Source organism: Tamandua tetradactyla, chromosome 2 (assembly GCF_023851605.1).
Source record: "Tamandua tetradactyla isolate mTamTet1 chromosome 2, mTamTet1.pri, whole genome shotgun sequence".
In the NCBI taxonomy this organism is placed as follows: domain Eukaryota; kingdom Metazoa; phylum Chordata; class Mammalia; order Pilosa; family Myrmecophagidae; genus Tamandua; species Tamandua tetradactyla.
Window position 1 is genome coordinate 181,402,386 of NC_135328.1, and position 16,469 is coordinate 181,418,854.

Genomic DNA, 16,469 nt, shown 5'->3' on the forward strand with positions numbered 1-16,469 from the left:
ATAACTCTTATCTGAGTGTCATTTATTGAGCTAATCTAGTGTATAAAATTATGTGAGACTAGCAGAGTATTTTTTATGGTCGCCCAATGTCTGGTTTATATCCTTCATCTCTTAACATATCTTCCCTCAACTCGATTTGATTTTTGATGTATTTAGCATTGAACATTAATTAGTTGATTCAACTCCTATAGCTCATTTGAAGTGTTAGTTTGTTCCTTTCACTGGACCATATTTTGGTTTTCCTTAGCATGACTCATAATATTTTTTTTGGTTTCTCAGCATCTGGTTTCCTTGATTAGTTCTGGAGGTCATTTTCACTCTTTTACCTAGGGTTTTCTTTTCGGTTGGCTTTGTTCTCTATCTGTTTTTTGACATTCAGTTTGACTTATTCCAGACATTTACCATAGCTTCTACTTAACTATTCAGATTTTTCAGCTCTTGGTTTCCAGGTCTTTGCCCTACCAATATGGAACCTTTTTTTGATGAGGGTCTCCCCAGATATGGACAACCCCAATCAGATTTTCCCGGACAGGGCAGGCCCAGGTCTCAGGTGGAGAATGTAATCAATATCAAGTTTCCTTGAGAATGAGACCAGCAGGTTGTCTGACTTTCCTGTGGAGCCCCTAGATCCTGCTTGCCTATCCTGCCCAGCAGGTGATGCTTATCAACCTGCCACGCCCCATTGGTGTACAGTGGTATGGAGCCTTTATTTCTGAGCCTGCCAGGGGCATGCTTGAGACAGAGGCTGACATCGAAAGCAAGCTTAACAAGTCTCTGATTCCCAGCCCCTGGGGTCTAAATTCTCTAAAGCAGGGCCATCACTTGAGTCATACCCCATCCCCTCTTTTCTTGGGAAAGATATTCCCTTTAGGGAATTATCTTCTTCACTTGACTTTTTATTTTGTCTCTGAAACCTATCTTTACTCTTCCTTTTCCTAGGTGAGGGCTGACAATTGAAAATGCCTGAGGTTTTCTCTAATGAGCTGTTTAGAATACCTATAAAAGAAGTGGTGCAGGTGTAGCTCAGTGGTAGAATTCTCATCTACCTTGTGGGAGACCCAGGTTCGATTCCTGGTTCATGCACTTCCCAAACAAACAAATGAAAACAACCAAAAATTCAACAAATGGTGGTAGAGTAAGGGGATACTCAAATGGAGAAAGAGTGAAATGTGATCCCCACCATACAGCATACAAATAAAAAGGAAAGAAAAATAAAATCCCTTCTCAGAGCCAGTCCCCAATGCCCAAGTCAGCAGTCAAAAGCCAGATTTGGTACCCAGCTCTAAAGGGACATGACCCTTTTCCAGTATTCCGAGTTTGACTGACTCCAGAAGCCTCCATGTTCTTTGTTTGTTTGTTAATTTGCTTCATCATCCCCTTCCTCTCTACCAGGAGAAAGACACTTCAGGGCTACTTTCCTGCTTTCTCTGGATATATCTGTGCTTGACATTTGTATTTAGCAGTCCAATTTTTATTATTAAAACAGCATTTGTAGCTTGGTTGAGCTATAATCCCTTTGCTCCTAGAAGAGTCTGCTTCTTTTCCCACGGGAAGTGTCTCCAGCAGCCTGCCATGCCAGTGGGGTAGAAGTACCAGCCTCTGCAGGTCAAGGGCTTTACTGACAGTTCTGTGCTGTGATCTTGGCCCTTCTGCCCGTTCCAGATGGTACATGATGTATGTCTGCTCACATATGTCCCCCAAACAGGTGTTCCAGACAGTTCCAGTTATTTACTAGCTGCTCTAGAGAATTAACTAAATTCCACATCTCCTTATGCCACCATCTTGCTCTCCCTTTCCTGTCTCCCGATTTTTAAGAGGTCTTTATATATTAGGGATACTAGTCCATTGTCTATGATATGAGAATCTTTGTTGTGTACCTAATATTATTGGAACTGCTTCTAGCATTTCATATTAAGTAAGATATGGGTTTGAGCACTAAGGTAAATAGTGATTGACATAGCTGCAGGTGTATATACAGAAGTAGACATAGGTGTAGTCATGGATATAGATGCAGACAGAGAGATAAAGAAAAAGAGTCATGTGAAAAATGTACTCCTTAATTCCTATTTTTCTGTGTTTATAAATGGAATAGGTGATGAATTTGGTTGAAGGCATTTTCAGCATGATGGAGATAGTAATATTGTTTTCCTCTTTAAATCTATTAATATGATATAAATATTCATACTTTCATATTAAACTAAACTTGAATTCTTGGGTTAAATCACATATTTTGTATTATTTTCTCAATGTAGTGTTGAATTTTGTTTACTAATATTTTATCTATTTATTTTTTGCATTAATGTATGTGAATGATATTTGTCTGTTATTTCTTTTTGGGGATGGTCTTTATCAACTTTAGCTATCAAAGACAGATTTATCATTATTGTTTCATAAAAAGAATTAGGATGTTTTCATTCACTTTCAATGCTCTGGAACAATTTATGAGGCAGAGAAACTATCTGGATTTTGATGGTTTGGTAGAATTTTCCAGTAAATCCATGTGGATCATGTCATTTGTTTGGTTGATTGGGTGGACATGGGGCTTGGGAATGGAGTTAATTACCTAATAATTTTCTACATCTTATTCTCCTGTTGAAATTAATCTATTTAAATTTTCTATATTTAGGGGGTAATTTTTATCTGAATTTCGCTGTAGAATTGCCCCTTTCCTCTATGTGTTCATATTTACTTGTGTCAGCCTCTGCAAAGTAGTCTCATGATTCCTGTGAAGATTTTCTCTGTTTCAATTATTTGCAGTAACATTTACCTTAAAGGAGAACACTGAAATTTGGGGAACTTAATTTTCTCGCACAAAAACAAACAGCCAATAATTAATGGAGCGCTCTTACCAGTATACTAATGATAGACTCTTGAGATCAAGGATAAATAGGCCTAAAGAGAAAGAGTTTGGAGAGGCAGGCATTTATGATTAGTACTAGACTGCTTTTCTCCCCAATGACTGACCTATATCTCATCAGACTTGTGCACCCTGTCACATTTTCTTTGTTCAAGGAAACACTGGGTGAAAAGGAAAAAAAAATTCATAGAGACCCATGTCAACAAAAATTTATTTAACAACAATAAACTTTAAAACCCACCCAGATGTGTGACTTAAGCTGGTTTATGGACTGCAAATGCCATGAGGACATGGGCTGTGATTCCTCTCAATAGACACAAGGCCACATGTGTCTTGACTTGGTGGATGACAGGTAGCAGTCAATTAGCCCCCATCAGTAAACTGTAGGGAAACTGCTAGCTACAGAGATGGATTAATCCTTGATATCATTTTTGATTGCTCACTCTTCCACCACTACATCCTGACTCCCCTAGTGTTCTCACGTCTTCCTTCATCATGCCTTTCAACATTTTTCCACTAACTGCACCATATTAATTTGGTACGTTCACATATTATATTCACATCTTCCCAACTAAGTGTTCTTCTTCAATCTAACTCCACCATCAATTCCCCCAAACCATCCTTCAGAAAATATTGTGTCACCATCTCCTCCTCCTCCTCACCTCCCACCAGTTGTGTTTTAAAAAAAAAAGATTTTCAGCACTTTTCTAGGTATACTCCAGTCATATATTTGATTTCTCAATCTTACAATTTGTCCCAGGAGAGATACAAATAAATCCTCATCACACATTAGCCATAAGACTCACTTCTCCAATACACTGTATATTGACCTTCTAAACTGGAAAGGCCACCAGGTGAGCCCTCCACTTGATGGAAGGAACCCCAACAACTAGAAATATCCCTTCCCCCATTACCAGGTAACTCCCTTCCCCACTAAACTTGAATCAGGAAGGTCTTCTGTTGCTTCCTGTTGAAACAGAGCGCGAAGGATATTAAGGAATGATGAGAAAGAGAGAAAGAAAGGAAGAAAAGAAAGACAGACACAAATGGGTTCAGGGGGTCTGAAGCTTAACTCTACCATCAGACATCAGACAACTTTATTCTCAACCAGATCCTGGTTATATACCATAGGATGTCAATAGATATGAAGGCATTTCCTGAGGGAGCAAAGTTCTTATCTTACAGTGTTCTTCATACTTAACATAACCATTTGGGGTAAATATTCTCTTCCTCCCAGACTGCTCTACATAACAATCTCCACAGTATACTGCCACCATCCTGAGGCCAGCTGCTTCCAACAAATTCTGCAGGTCTTGTTTTAACCCTTGGTTCTTGCAGTCTTCTCAGTTGGCACCTCTTCACTAGCTCCATAAACACCTACCCTCTCCCCAGATGGGAAAAGGAACAATACAACATCCCAAAGGATCCTTCACCATCTGCCTGCATTCTTTTGGAGCTGCTCCATGGAACTTTGTCATCCCAGTACCTGCAGCCTATTGGTGCAGCTGTACCTAGACATGCAATTACCCTGCCCTGTTCAGCCCTGTTAAATCATTGAGTAAATGCTTCAGGACCAGGCCACCAAGCCCAAATTGCACTGATGTACTAGAAATAAAATCTTTATCCCTCTAGAAGTTCAGACTGTCTAGTCATTCTTTATCACCAGATTCCCATTCTTCCTTAATTATTCCGTTCCTACTCTCGCTGGGTCAACCCTCCACTGCTCCTCTCCTCCCTTCCCCAGTTCTCTTTTTGTAATCTAAACTCCAGCACAATAATCAGTAACACCATTTCCAATATATTCAACTTCTTTTCTGAATGTTCTTTCTCCCTTTGACTCAGCTAGTTCCAACCCGGAATTTTCCGTGAGGACATCATATTCCCTGCAGCTCTCTAAATGGGAGATCACTTATTCTTACATACCTCAAGTTGGATAGAAGTGCAGGTGCCTTCCTTGATGCCCTTTGTTGCTGCCATCTGTTTTCTTACCCCATCTCTTCTGCAAAATTCCTGGCTATGCCACCTTCTGCCCCCTTCACAGCTGTTTTCCACTGACTTCCTGATCACTTCCTCTCATTCATCAAACCCATTAACTTCTGGCCAAGTGTTCCTCTTCATTCCAATCCCTGCCATCAATCACCATGACTTTAGTTTCAGCGTCTATTACTCATCCAACCCCCAATCTGTGAGTTCCCTAACATTTCTCAACCTTGACAGTGGAGTGAGGTGTAATTCCGGTCTTCTATTCCTAGCACTCACTAAGAAAACCACCTTCCCATGAGGTCCTCAGTCTCCACAGGGCATTGTAGCACTGTCCCCCAACTGGACCACACATTCTGCTCACAACCATTGGTACTTGTGGCCTTGACTGAAATGTTCTATAGCACCTGCAACCTGGACTGCAGAAAAACTTATTTCAGACAACGCTCAGATGCAATGAACCATTCCGCTGCTCCTACTTCACGCTTAGGATGAGAATCTCTGGGAGGCAGCATCAGCCTGAGCAGCAAACGCTTCCTCTCCTTCCAGAACACATTGTGTAAAAGTGCCCATTCAGTTTTATACCCAGTCTCAAACCTATCATGGGGTAACTTCCTTCCCCTACCCTGCCCAGATTACCATCTGGGGGGCAGGGTGACAAAGGAAAGGAGGGGTACACAAGGCTTCTTTCTAAGGGACACAGCCTTCTAAATTATCCTTAAGGCCCCTCATCCCAGCTAGAGGAATCTGTTCTATTTTCCAAAGTAAGAATTCTGGTCTTTTTCTCTCCAACATCTCAGAGCTTTACTTTTTGAAACTCAAAGGCCGTGATTGCCTCTGTGTTTCTATTTCCTGTGACATTTTATCCTATGTTTCAGAGATGTTTAGAGAGTAAAAGAAAAATGGGAAGCAGGATGGACAATGAAAGGAGCTGAGTTAATTTCTTCAAAATCTAATTCATTAGTTTATTTCCCATCTCCCCTACTGGACTGTGATCCAAGCACCATTGGAATAGCAACTCGCATACGATAGGCACTCAATACATGTTATACATATGAATGAATGGGTGAATGAATGAAGTGCTGTATAAAGGAATGAAATGTCTCATCTTGGCATTCAAATCTCATCACACTCTGAACCTTTCCTTACCTAAACAATCACCCAACATAAGGCTCTGCTTCAACAAGTAAGATATCTGTTTTGGTTTGGTAAGACTGTCAGAATGCAATATACCAGAAATGGGTTGACTTTTACAATGGGGATTTGTTAACAAACAATTTAAAGTTTTTAGGCCATGAAAATGTTCAACTCAAGCATCAAGAGGATGATATTTGGACTATGAAGATAGGGTACTGGCATCCAGGACAGCTCTGCCGCATGGGAAGGCACACATCTTTCACCCCTGGGTTTTGTTGCATTCAGCTTCTGGGGCCAGTGGCTTCCTCTCTGAGTTTCTGTGGGTCCTCGCTTAGCTTCTCCAGGGCTTTCTCTATGAACATCTTTTAATATCACTTCATAGCTTCTGTATGTGTTATAAAGGACTACAGTACAGGTATTAAGACACACATTGAATAAGGCAGGTCACATCTCAATTGAATTAAGCTAATCAAAAGGCCCCAACCACAATAGGTTTATACACATAGGAATGGATTAAAAGAACATGGCCCTTTCTGGGCTGCATAACAACTTCAGACTACAACAATGTCATCCCTATGTCCTGTATACCTCAGTTGGCTAATTTCTCCTCACTCACTTTTGCTTCAGTTGTTCTCTCTTCTGAAATGCCGTTTTCTTCACTGTCAACATTATCACATTTCTTCACTTCATTCTTCCAACAATGTATTTTTAACCTGTGTGCCTGATGCTTTGCCAAGCACTGGAGACACTGACATAAGTGCCACAGCAGGTCTCTACCCTTGTGGCTCATATAAATTCCATCCATCACCTCCCAAGTCACTGAGATTCCAATTACTAGATATTGTCCTAGCTACTTCACATTGATCTCATTAAAAAGTCCAACATTTCTAAGAAGAAGGTACCTGTAAATATATTTCACATATGAGAAATCAGAACCATCGCAATGCAAGAATATTTGGCCAGGTTCCCAGGGGATAAGGTTCCTGAATGCAGGAATTCAAACCAAGGATCTCTGACTTCAAAATCTATGCTTTCTCCACAGCATTCCCCAATTCACTGACCTCCCAAGACATTATCATCTGTTGCACAAGTTATTTCCCTTGGGTGGTGGTACTATAATTTCATGATTGTAGATCTTTCTATGTATCTCTTGGTTTCCACAGTGTCTGACATTAGCTGGTCGATTACAGGTGGGCAAAAAATTCTGGACCTGAATTGACTCATTCCAAGGCCTCTGGGCTACCAAAGAGATCTGGAATTAAGATAGGTGTCTGCGTCAGAAGTCTTAGAACTTAGAACTAAGACATATGTCATTTTGTCTCTTGAAAGAGTGAGAATCACTGCTGAGTTTTGCTCACTATGGTCTACAGATGGGACATAAACATAGAAGTGGTTTTATCATTGAAATTTTTCTTATTCTTCTTCTGGTTCACAGATTTTCAACAATTTATTGCATTTGACTTTTATTCACTATTCCCACTTCACCTATTGTGGCATAGAAATCCAGAGGCACAAGAGGACTTAGAGATCATTAAATTCAGTGTTCCTTTTACAGATGAGTAAATAGTTCCAAAGAGAGGAAGTAATTGCCCAAAGTCACAAGACAAGTTTACAAGGTTGGGACTAGAACCCAGATCACTTAACAACAAGTCCTGTGCCCTTTCCAGGATAGAGTTCAGAGTTGTTTGGCTTCCTAAAGTTGCTGAAATTCAATATGCCAGAGATAGACTGGCTTTCATCAATGGAGATTTAACTTAAAAGTTCACAGCTCTGAAGCTATGAAAATGTCCAAATCAAGGCATCATCAAGATGATACCTGTACTCTGAAGACAGACTGTTGGCGATCCTCAGCTCCTCTGCCACATGGTGTTTTGGTTTGCTATAGCTGCTGGAATACAATATGCTAGAAATGGATTGGCTTTTATAAATGGGACTTATTAAATTACAAGTTTACAGTTCTAAGGTCTTTTAAAATGTACAAACTAAGGCATTCAGAGAAAGATACATTGACTCCAAAGAAAGGCGGATGTCAGTCACATAAGAGAGCATATGGCTGCCATCTGCTTGTCCTTGTTCCTAGTTCTGTTGCTTCCAGCTTCTGATTCCATTGGCTTCCTCTCTATGCATCTGTGGGCCTTCACTTAGCTGCTCTGGGGCAAAACTGAGTTTCTTCTGTTAGCTTAGCATCTACCAGGGCCAGGGATTTCTTCTCTTCAGGTTTTAGCTATTTCTGTGAGTCCTTGCTTAGCACCCCACTTTTTATGTCTCAATCTCCATCTGTGTCTGTGTCAGCTCTGAACTCTTCCTCTCTCTGTGAGCTCTCTTAAAGACTCCAGTAAACTAATTAAGACCAACCTGGAATGGGCAGGGTCACACCGCCATTTAATCAAAACACAATTGGGTGTGTCACATCTCCACGGAAACAACTTAATCCAGAGGTTGTATCCTGCAATATTGGATCAGTATTAAAGAATATGGCTGTCCCTGCAAGATTTGATTAGGATTAAAAGAACATGGCTTTTCTGAGGTACACAACAGTATTCAAACAGCACACATTGCAAGGCACATGTCTTTCCCTTCTCGCCCAAGTTTTATTGCTTTCAGTTTCTGTCTTCTTTCCCTGTGGCTTTCATTCTCACTTTTGTCTCTCCCTCATCTTTTCTTTCTCTCTGTTTCTCATCTTCTTATAAAGAGCTCCAGTAAAAGGGTTAAGACCCACCTGGGGCAGGTCTCAACTGAAATAACCTAATCAGAAGTTCCCACCTGTAATAGGTCTACACCCGCAGGAATGGGTTAACTTTAAGAACATGATCTTTTCTGGGGTTTGTAGATCCTCCAAACCACCACAAGCACATACCCAATGAACCACATCCATTCCATTCCATTGATTGTCAGGTCTATGATTTTATTGATTGCATACACCATTGGTTTAACTATCAATATTGGCAAAGATATTTATTGTTTGCATGTACCAACTTAAATGCTACATCACCTTCACCTTCTATTGTTTCCATGTGCCATATCATTTACAGTTGATGTGTTTGACGTTGTTTATATTTATTCTACGGGCTCCTGTCATTGTGGTAGTTTATATCATTATCCATATAATTTGATACAATCCTTATAAAAATATTATATATTGCTGCCCATTGCCACATGGCTTGCATTATTTCTCTGTGGGAAGAAGATACTTGACTATGTGACTTGCTTTGATCAATGAAATGTGAGCAAAAAAAATGTGTCACTTCTGAGCATGAGCTTTAAGAACCATCACTTTGGGGCCATGTTTCCTGTTCCTTTGTAACAAAATGGCATGTGTCAGATAGGGGCTTTTGTCTAAGACTGCAGAAAGCCTCAGCCACTTTACAACTGATGTGGAGTATGAGTAATAAATGAAAGTTTGCTGTTGTAAGCCACAGAGGTTGTGGAGTTGTTTGTTGTTGCACCACAACGAAGCAAGGAGATAAAGACTTGCCACGTTGATTCCATATACTACATTTGTTCCACTAACAAAGTATTGCGTTTGTTCAGATGCACAATGATGACTGGATAAATCTAAAGACATTGGGCATTCTACCTCATGCCTCTCTTGACTCCCAGTTCACAGACCACCTTACCACACCCCATCACCTTGAAAAAAGCCACCTTGATGTCCTTGTTCCTCAGACTGTAGACCACAGGGTTAAGCAGAGCAGTGAGAACATTGTAAAACAATGAGATCTGCTTGTCACGCTCAGGTGAGTAGCTGGAGTTGGGTCTCATGTAGATGTAGGTGGCTGGAGCATAGAAGAATATGACCACAGTCAGGTGGGAAGCACAGGTGGAGAAGGCCTTGCAGCGGGCCTGGGTAGATTTGATCTTGAGAATGGCCAGGGCAATACGTACATAGGAGGCTAGAATGAGGGAAATTGGGGCAACAACCACAAAGACACTGATGGCCAGGTCCACCATCTCAATGAGGTGGGTATCCATGCAAGCCAAGCTCCGAACTGAGGGGCCTTCACAAAAGTAGTGGTTGATGATGTTGGGCCCACAATAGGGCAGCCTCATGGTGACAAAGGTATGGATCAGCGAGAAAAGGAACCCACAGGCACAAGTCCCAGCTGCCAGCTGCATGCACAGGTTCCAGGTAAGGATAACAGTATAATGTAGTGGGTAGCAAATGGCTATGTATCGGTCATAGGCCATGACCACAAAAAGGAGGCTTTCAGTCAGACCCAGGGCACCAAACACATACATCTGCAGCCAACAGCCAGCAAAGGAAATAGTTTTGTGGAGAGCAAGAAGGTGTACCAGCATTTGGGGTATAGTGGTTGTGACATAGGCCATGTCCAGCAGGGAGAGAATACAGAGGAAGAAGTACATGGGAGTATGGAGATGTGAGGCCAGGCAGATCAGGGTGATAATGAGTCCATTTCCAAGAACTGAGCTCAGGTAGAGGAGAAGAAAGATAATGAAGAGGATCCCATTGGAGGTTGGGTCACTGGAGAAGCCAAGGAGGATAAATTCAGAAACCCAGCTTTGATTTTCCCGTGGGAATGTCCACATGATGAGGTCTACAAGAGAATCACAATCATATAGATGTCATTAAAGTGTGATAGCCTGGCAAGAATATGAACTCTTGAGGCAAACTGGATTGAATTTTAATTCTGTGCCCACTATTCTGTGTAATCTTGAGCAAGTTACTTAACATCTCTGAGCCTCAGTCTCTTCATCCATAAAATGCAGTTAATAATACCCACCATGGGTTGAAATACGCACCCCAAAGATGTGCTTAATTTTCATCCACATTGCTGAGGGTTTGACCTCATTTATGAATAGGATCTTCTAAGATCCTGTTTAGGTATGGTCAAACTGAGTAGAATATGCCTTCATCTGTATGACAGGAATTCTTATTAAGAGGAAATTCAAACATAGCCAAAGGAGCCAGAAAACAAGAGTAATGCTAGCTGGAGAAAAATCACATCATCAATTAATTTGGGGCACAATAAACACAAGCTCTCCGCTTTCTACTGGACCTATAGTGCTGCACCTCAATTGCTTTACTTGGCCTTGATTAGAAACTTTCCCCTATCTTCCCAGCATCTTCTCCAAACTGTTGGCCCATTCCTCAAACAAATTCAGCTAATACAAGTCTTCATTTGTTTTCAAGGAGTGACTTGATCCCTACTTCACAAAGAATTCAAACCTTCATCTCAAAACCTCCTTAATATTTTGTCCCCATACTACTATTACCAGCAACTAAAATGCACACATATTCACCCACACCATTACAAAAGAAAATGGAATTTCCACTTTTCCAAACCTCCAAACCCATGCTCTGGAGTCTATCCTTTGCTTTATGGCTTTGCTCTACATATTATCTAGAACATCTCCTGTATCCTCAACATTTCTCTTTGCTGTAGCTCATCAATGTCCTGTGTTTCCAGCATTACTTGGAGACAGAGAATACCATGAAATTCAAATTACCTTTAAATAAAGAAATAAATGTCAAATTTCACTGATGTTCCTTTAACTTCTATAAGGCTAGATGCAGAGAGCAGGAAAGTAGACTATTAAACTCCATGAAAAAAAGAGAGGGCAGAAGAGGGCATAGCCAAAGCACAGAAAAACATTACCCTCAGAAAATGAAATTCTAAATTCTAAAGTACAAAAAAATTCTCAATACAAATCTGAGTCTCAACTGTTTCAGTGCAGGGAAGGGACTTGGAAGCAGGTAATTACAAAGGTAGCAGCCTTGAAGAAATATTTCTTCAGGAGAAGAAGGAGATCAATAGAGAAGAGGAAATGTCCATCAGAGATGTGGAAGGGAAGAAAATAAAGGAAAAAAATTAAGGATTTTGAATGCGTGAAAGAGAATCACAAGATACACAAATTTATCTCTTACTCCACACACACCACCATCATTACTTCACCATACTGATAGGGGAAGGGGGCTCTTGAACTAGGAACTGACTGTGTCAACAAATTGCCTAGAAAAGGAAAAATCAGACTAACACCATATGAAGATACTTTAACAAGAAAAATATTTCAGACAATGAGAATTTCCATCCCCAATAGCAACTCACAAAACAAAATGCATGGTAACTCAAAGCTTCGAATTGAATTGAATAGCATTAACAAACATTTAACAATATTAGAAAACAAAATGAAATAAATCAAATTGAAATCCAAAATTCAAAAACAACACAAGTGAAATAGGCGTCCCAGAAGAAAGAAAAAACAATGAAATAAAAAGAATATTTAAAAGTCCTCTAGGGGGTGCCAAGCTGGCTGAGCAGGCAGAGTTCTCATCTGTCATGGTGGAGACCCATGTTTGATTCCTGGTGACTGCCCATGCAAAAAAAAAAAAAAAAAGGAATGTAAGAACATTTCTATAAAATAACAAAAATCCTAAATCTATGGATAGAAAACTCCTCTGATGTAACTAGAAAAAATTAATCCAAAACGATTCTCTCCAATCATTCTACCAAAACTATTGGAACTTGAAGAGAAAGAAATAAAGCTTCAGGGTTTCCAGTGTTTTTGCTTTGTTTTGTTTTGTTTTTTGCATGGGCAGGCACCAGGAATCGAATCTGGGTCTCCTGCATTGCAAGTGAGATGTAATCAGACGTTTCAAGAGCAAAATTAGAAATTAAAGCAACAAATAGCATTTTCATAAACACAAGAAAAGAAAGTGTGACCCAAAAATTTTATATCTGTTAAGTTGTCCTTTAAGTATCAAGACTATAGAACAACAGGGCTGAATATGCAATAGCTTTAGGCATACTGGACTCTTGAGCCCTTCCTGAGGATCATCTATAAAATCTGCTTTATTCAACTAAAAGATGACAGGAAATTTGAGCAGAAGATTTTTTGGTGTGCATTTAATACATTTAATTATATAACTAACTAAAACAAGGTAAGGATGCAAGTGGAAAAAGAGTATGCAAATGTTGCATGTTCTGGCAAAGTAGAAAGAATATACCTTTAAAAATGGGAGGACATAAGAGAACTAAAACGGTATGCATGAAAAGATCAATGGTGATTGCACGGTTAAAAACTGGGAGTCTAATACTGACAAATCAGATCATTAAAAGGAAGGAGGTTAGCATCTTATTAAATGGAGAAATACAAGAGGCATAAAGAATACAGCAAAAAAATTTACTATCATTACTACACTTTTTAACATTGTGCTAACGGCATTAGTGAATCCTGTTAGAATAAACAATTAGAGGCTTAAGAATTGGAAAAAAGGAAGTAAACTATTTCTATTTACATAAGATACGACGATGTACCTCGAAAATCCTAGAGAATAAGTGAAAGAACTAAATCAATCCACAGGAAAATTTAGTAACTGTTTTTTTGGGGGTTGAATTCTGGGTTGAATTGTGCCCCCCAAAAGTCCCACCTTGTAGGACTTTTTCAATAGTGGGCGATGGACAGACACTATAATGAGATAGCAGCAGAAGGCACCTCTCTTCCTGTTTTTCAGTGCTCCTTCTTTCATAATTCACCTTGAAAGCCGGTGAACTGGTGTGTGAAAGGGCCAGTAGCACTCTCCTCATCTGACCTCAGCGGACCAGCTCCAGACATATTCACCCCACCCAGCAACTGCAGTCTTGCTAGATTCAATTGGCAGCTTTCATAACAACTCTGGCCATACCCTCAGGTAACTGTTTACTCATCTGGCAAGCACTGTCACCGACCAGCTCTAGTTACAGTCTGAGGCATTCTTTCCCCACCTAGTAGCCACTTCTTTGTGTGCTCTGATCTGTTCCCGCTGGCAGGCAGGGCTTCTGTCTGAATTTCAGGTGTTTTTTTTGATAGGATCAAGGGGAGGAAGGAAGGATCTCCTAAACCCTTAGTTCATTCAGGGTGCACACTCTTTCAGCCTGGAAGTAGTAGCTGTTTTTTCCCTCTTCTATACTACTGCATCTCTTAGAGTCCTCTTTAAAGTCTTTTACTAGTTAACAATTCACTCCATTAAAATAAGCCTGTTCAAAGTACTGGTGTGTTCTATCTCTTGACTGGATCCTAACTAATATGGATGCTAAGTCTATGAAGACTGAGTTTGATGAGAAACAGAATATTTACATAGTTACTAAAAATCTAACAACAGATTACTTATTAACTAAAAAAGGAAAAAAATAACAGCTATACAGTGGAGAGACTAGATGGCATATTATCTGAGTGAAACCAAATAATAACAACAATAAGGAACAAATTGACATGACCTGTTCTCCAGATGTGATATCCTAAGAATACATCACCTAAGTATACCTCAGCCAAAAATGTAAAATGTGAATCTAATACTGAGGAAATGACAGCGAAACCCAAACTGAGAAATGTTCTTTATGATAAACAACTTCTAATCTTCAAACATATTACCATCCCCAAAGACAAAGAAATGCTGAGGATCTATAATAGAAACAAGTAGACTAAAAAAGACAACAACTAATGAACCATGCAATCCTGGAAGGTGGTATAAATGACATCATTGTGACAATTGATAAAATAGGACTATGGATTGCATTAAAGCATTGCATTCTTTTCATTTTTCTTTAATTTGATAACTACTGTGTAAGAGAATACCCTTGTTAGAAAATATCACTGAAATATTAAGGAGTAAAGGAACATGATATATGTAAAGTATTCTCCAGTGACACAGAGCATTATGACAACAATAACAGGTTTAGAGAGAGAGAAAGGATGATAAATAAAGAAATCAACAAGACAACAAAGAATCATCCCTAGAATAACAGGAAGATAACCACAAAAGAGACCATCTAAATGGCCATTAAGCAAGTGAAAAGATGCTTAACATCATTCTTCATCCAACAATTGCAAATTAAAACCACAAGGCAGCACCTCTACACACCCACCAGAATGACTGAAATGAGCAATACCTAATGTTGACAAGAGCAACCAGAGCTTTCTTACACTGCTGAAGGTATTGTAAATTGTACAATTCCTTTGGGAAAAAGGCAGTCATATCCTAAAGTTGATCATATGCATACCCCATTACCCAGAAATTATATTCTGAACTATATCATGCACATTCATATATTTAAAAAAAAGACATGTACAAGAATCTTCCCAACACTATGCAAAATACTCAAAAATAGGAAACTACCATTGATTAACACTATAAGGGATGGAACATTGTGGTACGTCTATATGGTAGAATGCTACATGGGAATTCATGAGAATGAATGAACCACAACCTCAGGCAATGATATGGATGAATCTCACAAATACAATGTTGAGAGAAGAAAAAAGCCAAACACCCAAATGACATATAGTTTCACTTATATAAAGTTCAAAATAGTCAAAACTAACTTAATATGTTAGAAGCCAGAATACAAGTTTGCTTTGGTTGGGATAGATTTGAAGGAGACTTCAGATAATCCCTGGTCTTCACTCCCTTGACCAGTCTACCACCTATATATCTCTCAGAGTCATTCCTTCTCCCTCAGTCAGGAGTCTATCATTTCTGCCTCAGCTTCTGCCTGGTCTCCCAGCTTCTGGGTTCTCTTCCTTTAGTGCATTCTCCATATAGACCTGTTCAAGCGATTGTTCCAAATGCAACATTTTTCTGTCCCTTGCTTGAACACTTTATGGATGCCCACTGTCCCATCACTTGAGCTAGATGTATAGAGCCCATCGTAAATGATATCTGCTTGCAGACTTCTTCAGCCTCAGCACCCAACTCTCTCTCCTCACTCCCAATCCCATTGCATACAGACATAATTCACCATACAACTGCTCCCTGTTCCCAGTATGTCCTTACCTCTCTCATATCTCCAGGACTTTTCCTAAGTTATTTCCCCAGAATAGATGAGCACAATCCCCCACATCCTCATCATCCACCCAGACTTTGTTGATAGTCCATCCTTGATTCCTGAATTAGGACTCAGCTCAAGTGTCATGTCACCCAGGAAACCTCCCCTGACCTGTCTCAGTTCCTCCCACTACCAAGCCTGGATTAGATGCATCTATTTCTCACAGCCCCTGTGCTTACTGGCAAGGTATTATTGTTACTTTAGCCCTTCTTCCTAGGAGGGTTTGCATCCTATTTGTCTGCTGGCCTTAGCTCATCCTCTAATTAACAGATATTAACAATCTTAGCAGTCAATATAATATAAATTGAAAAGAGGTCAAGAACATGGTAAAATGTTCTTCCCCTCCTGGTAATTTAATTCCCAGCTATTAGAGTTAGAATATCTGTAATACAGTATGGATATAGAGTTAGAATATCTGTAATAAAGTATGGATATATGGGTGAGTTTATAACTTCCCTTGAAATCATAGTAATAGCTTATATTTAATAAGCAATTTCTGTGTGTCAGGCATTGTTAAACTATCTTTATCTCATCCTCACAAAAACTCATTAAGGTATTATCACATGGATTTTACAGATTTAAAAAAACAAACATAAACTTGGGCTTAGACAGTGTAAGTGATTTGCTCTAGATGACATGGTTAGTAAGTTGTGGGTCTGGGTTTTAACAAG

The 16,469-nt window shown here is 39.6% G+C and overlaps 1 protein-coding gene across 1 annotated transcript; it reads right to left on the reverse strand.

The window, feature by feature from the left end:
- Positions 1-9,547: 9,547 nt before the first annotated feature.
- LOC143658077 (olfactory receptor 2A12-like) lies at positions 9,548-10,522 on the reverse strand. The gene has a single exon (XM_077130421.1). The coding sequence runs from the start codon at positions 10,520-10,522 to the stop codon at positions 9,548-9,550; it is 975 nt and encodes a 324-aa protein (XP_076986536.1).
- Positions 10,523-16,469: the final 5,947 nt, after the last annotated feature.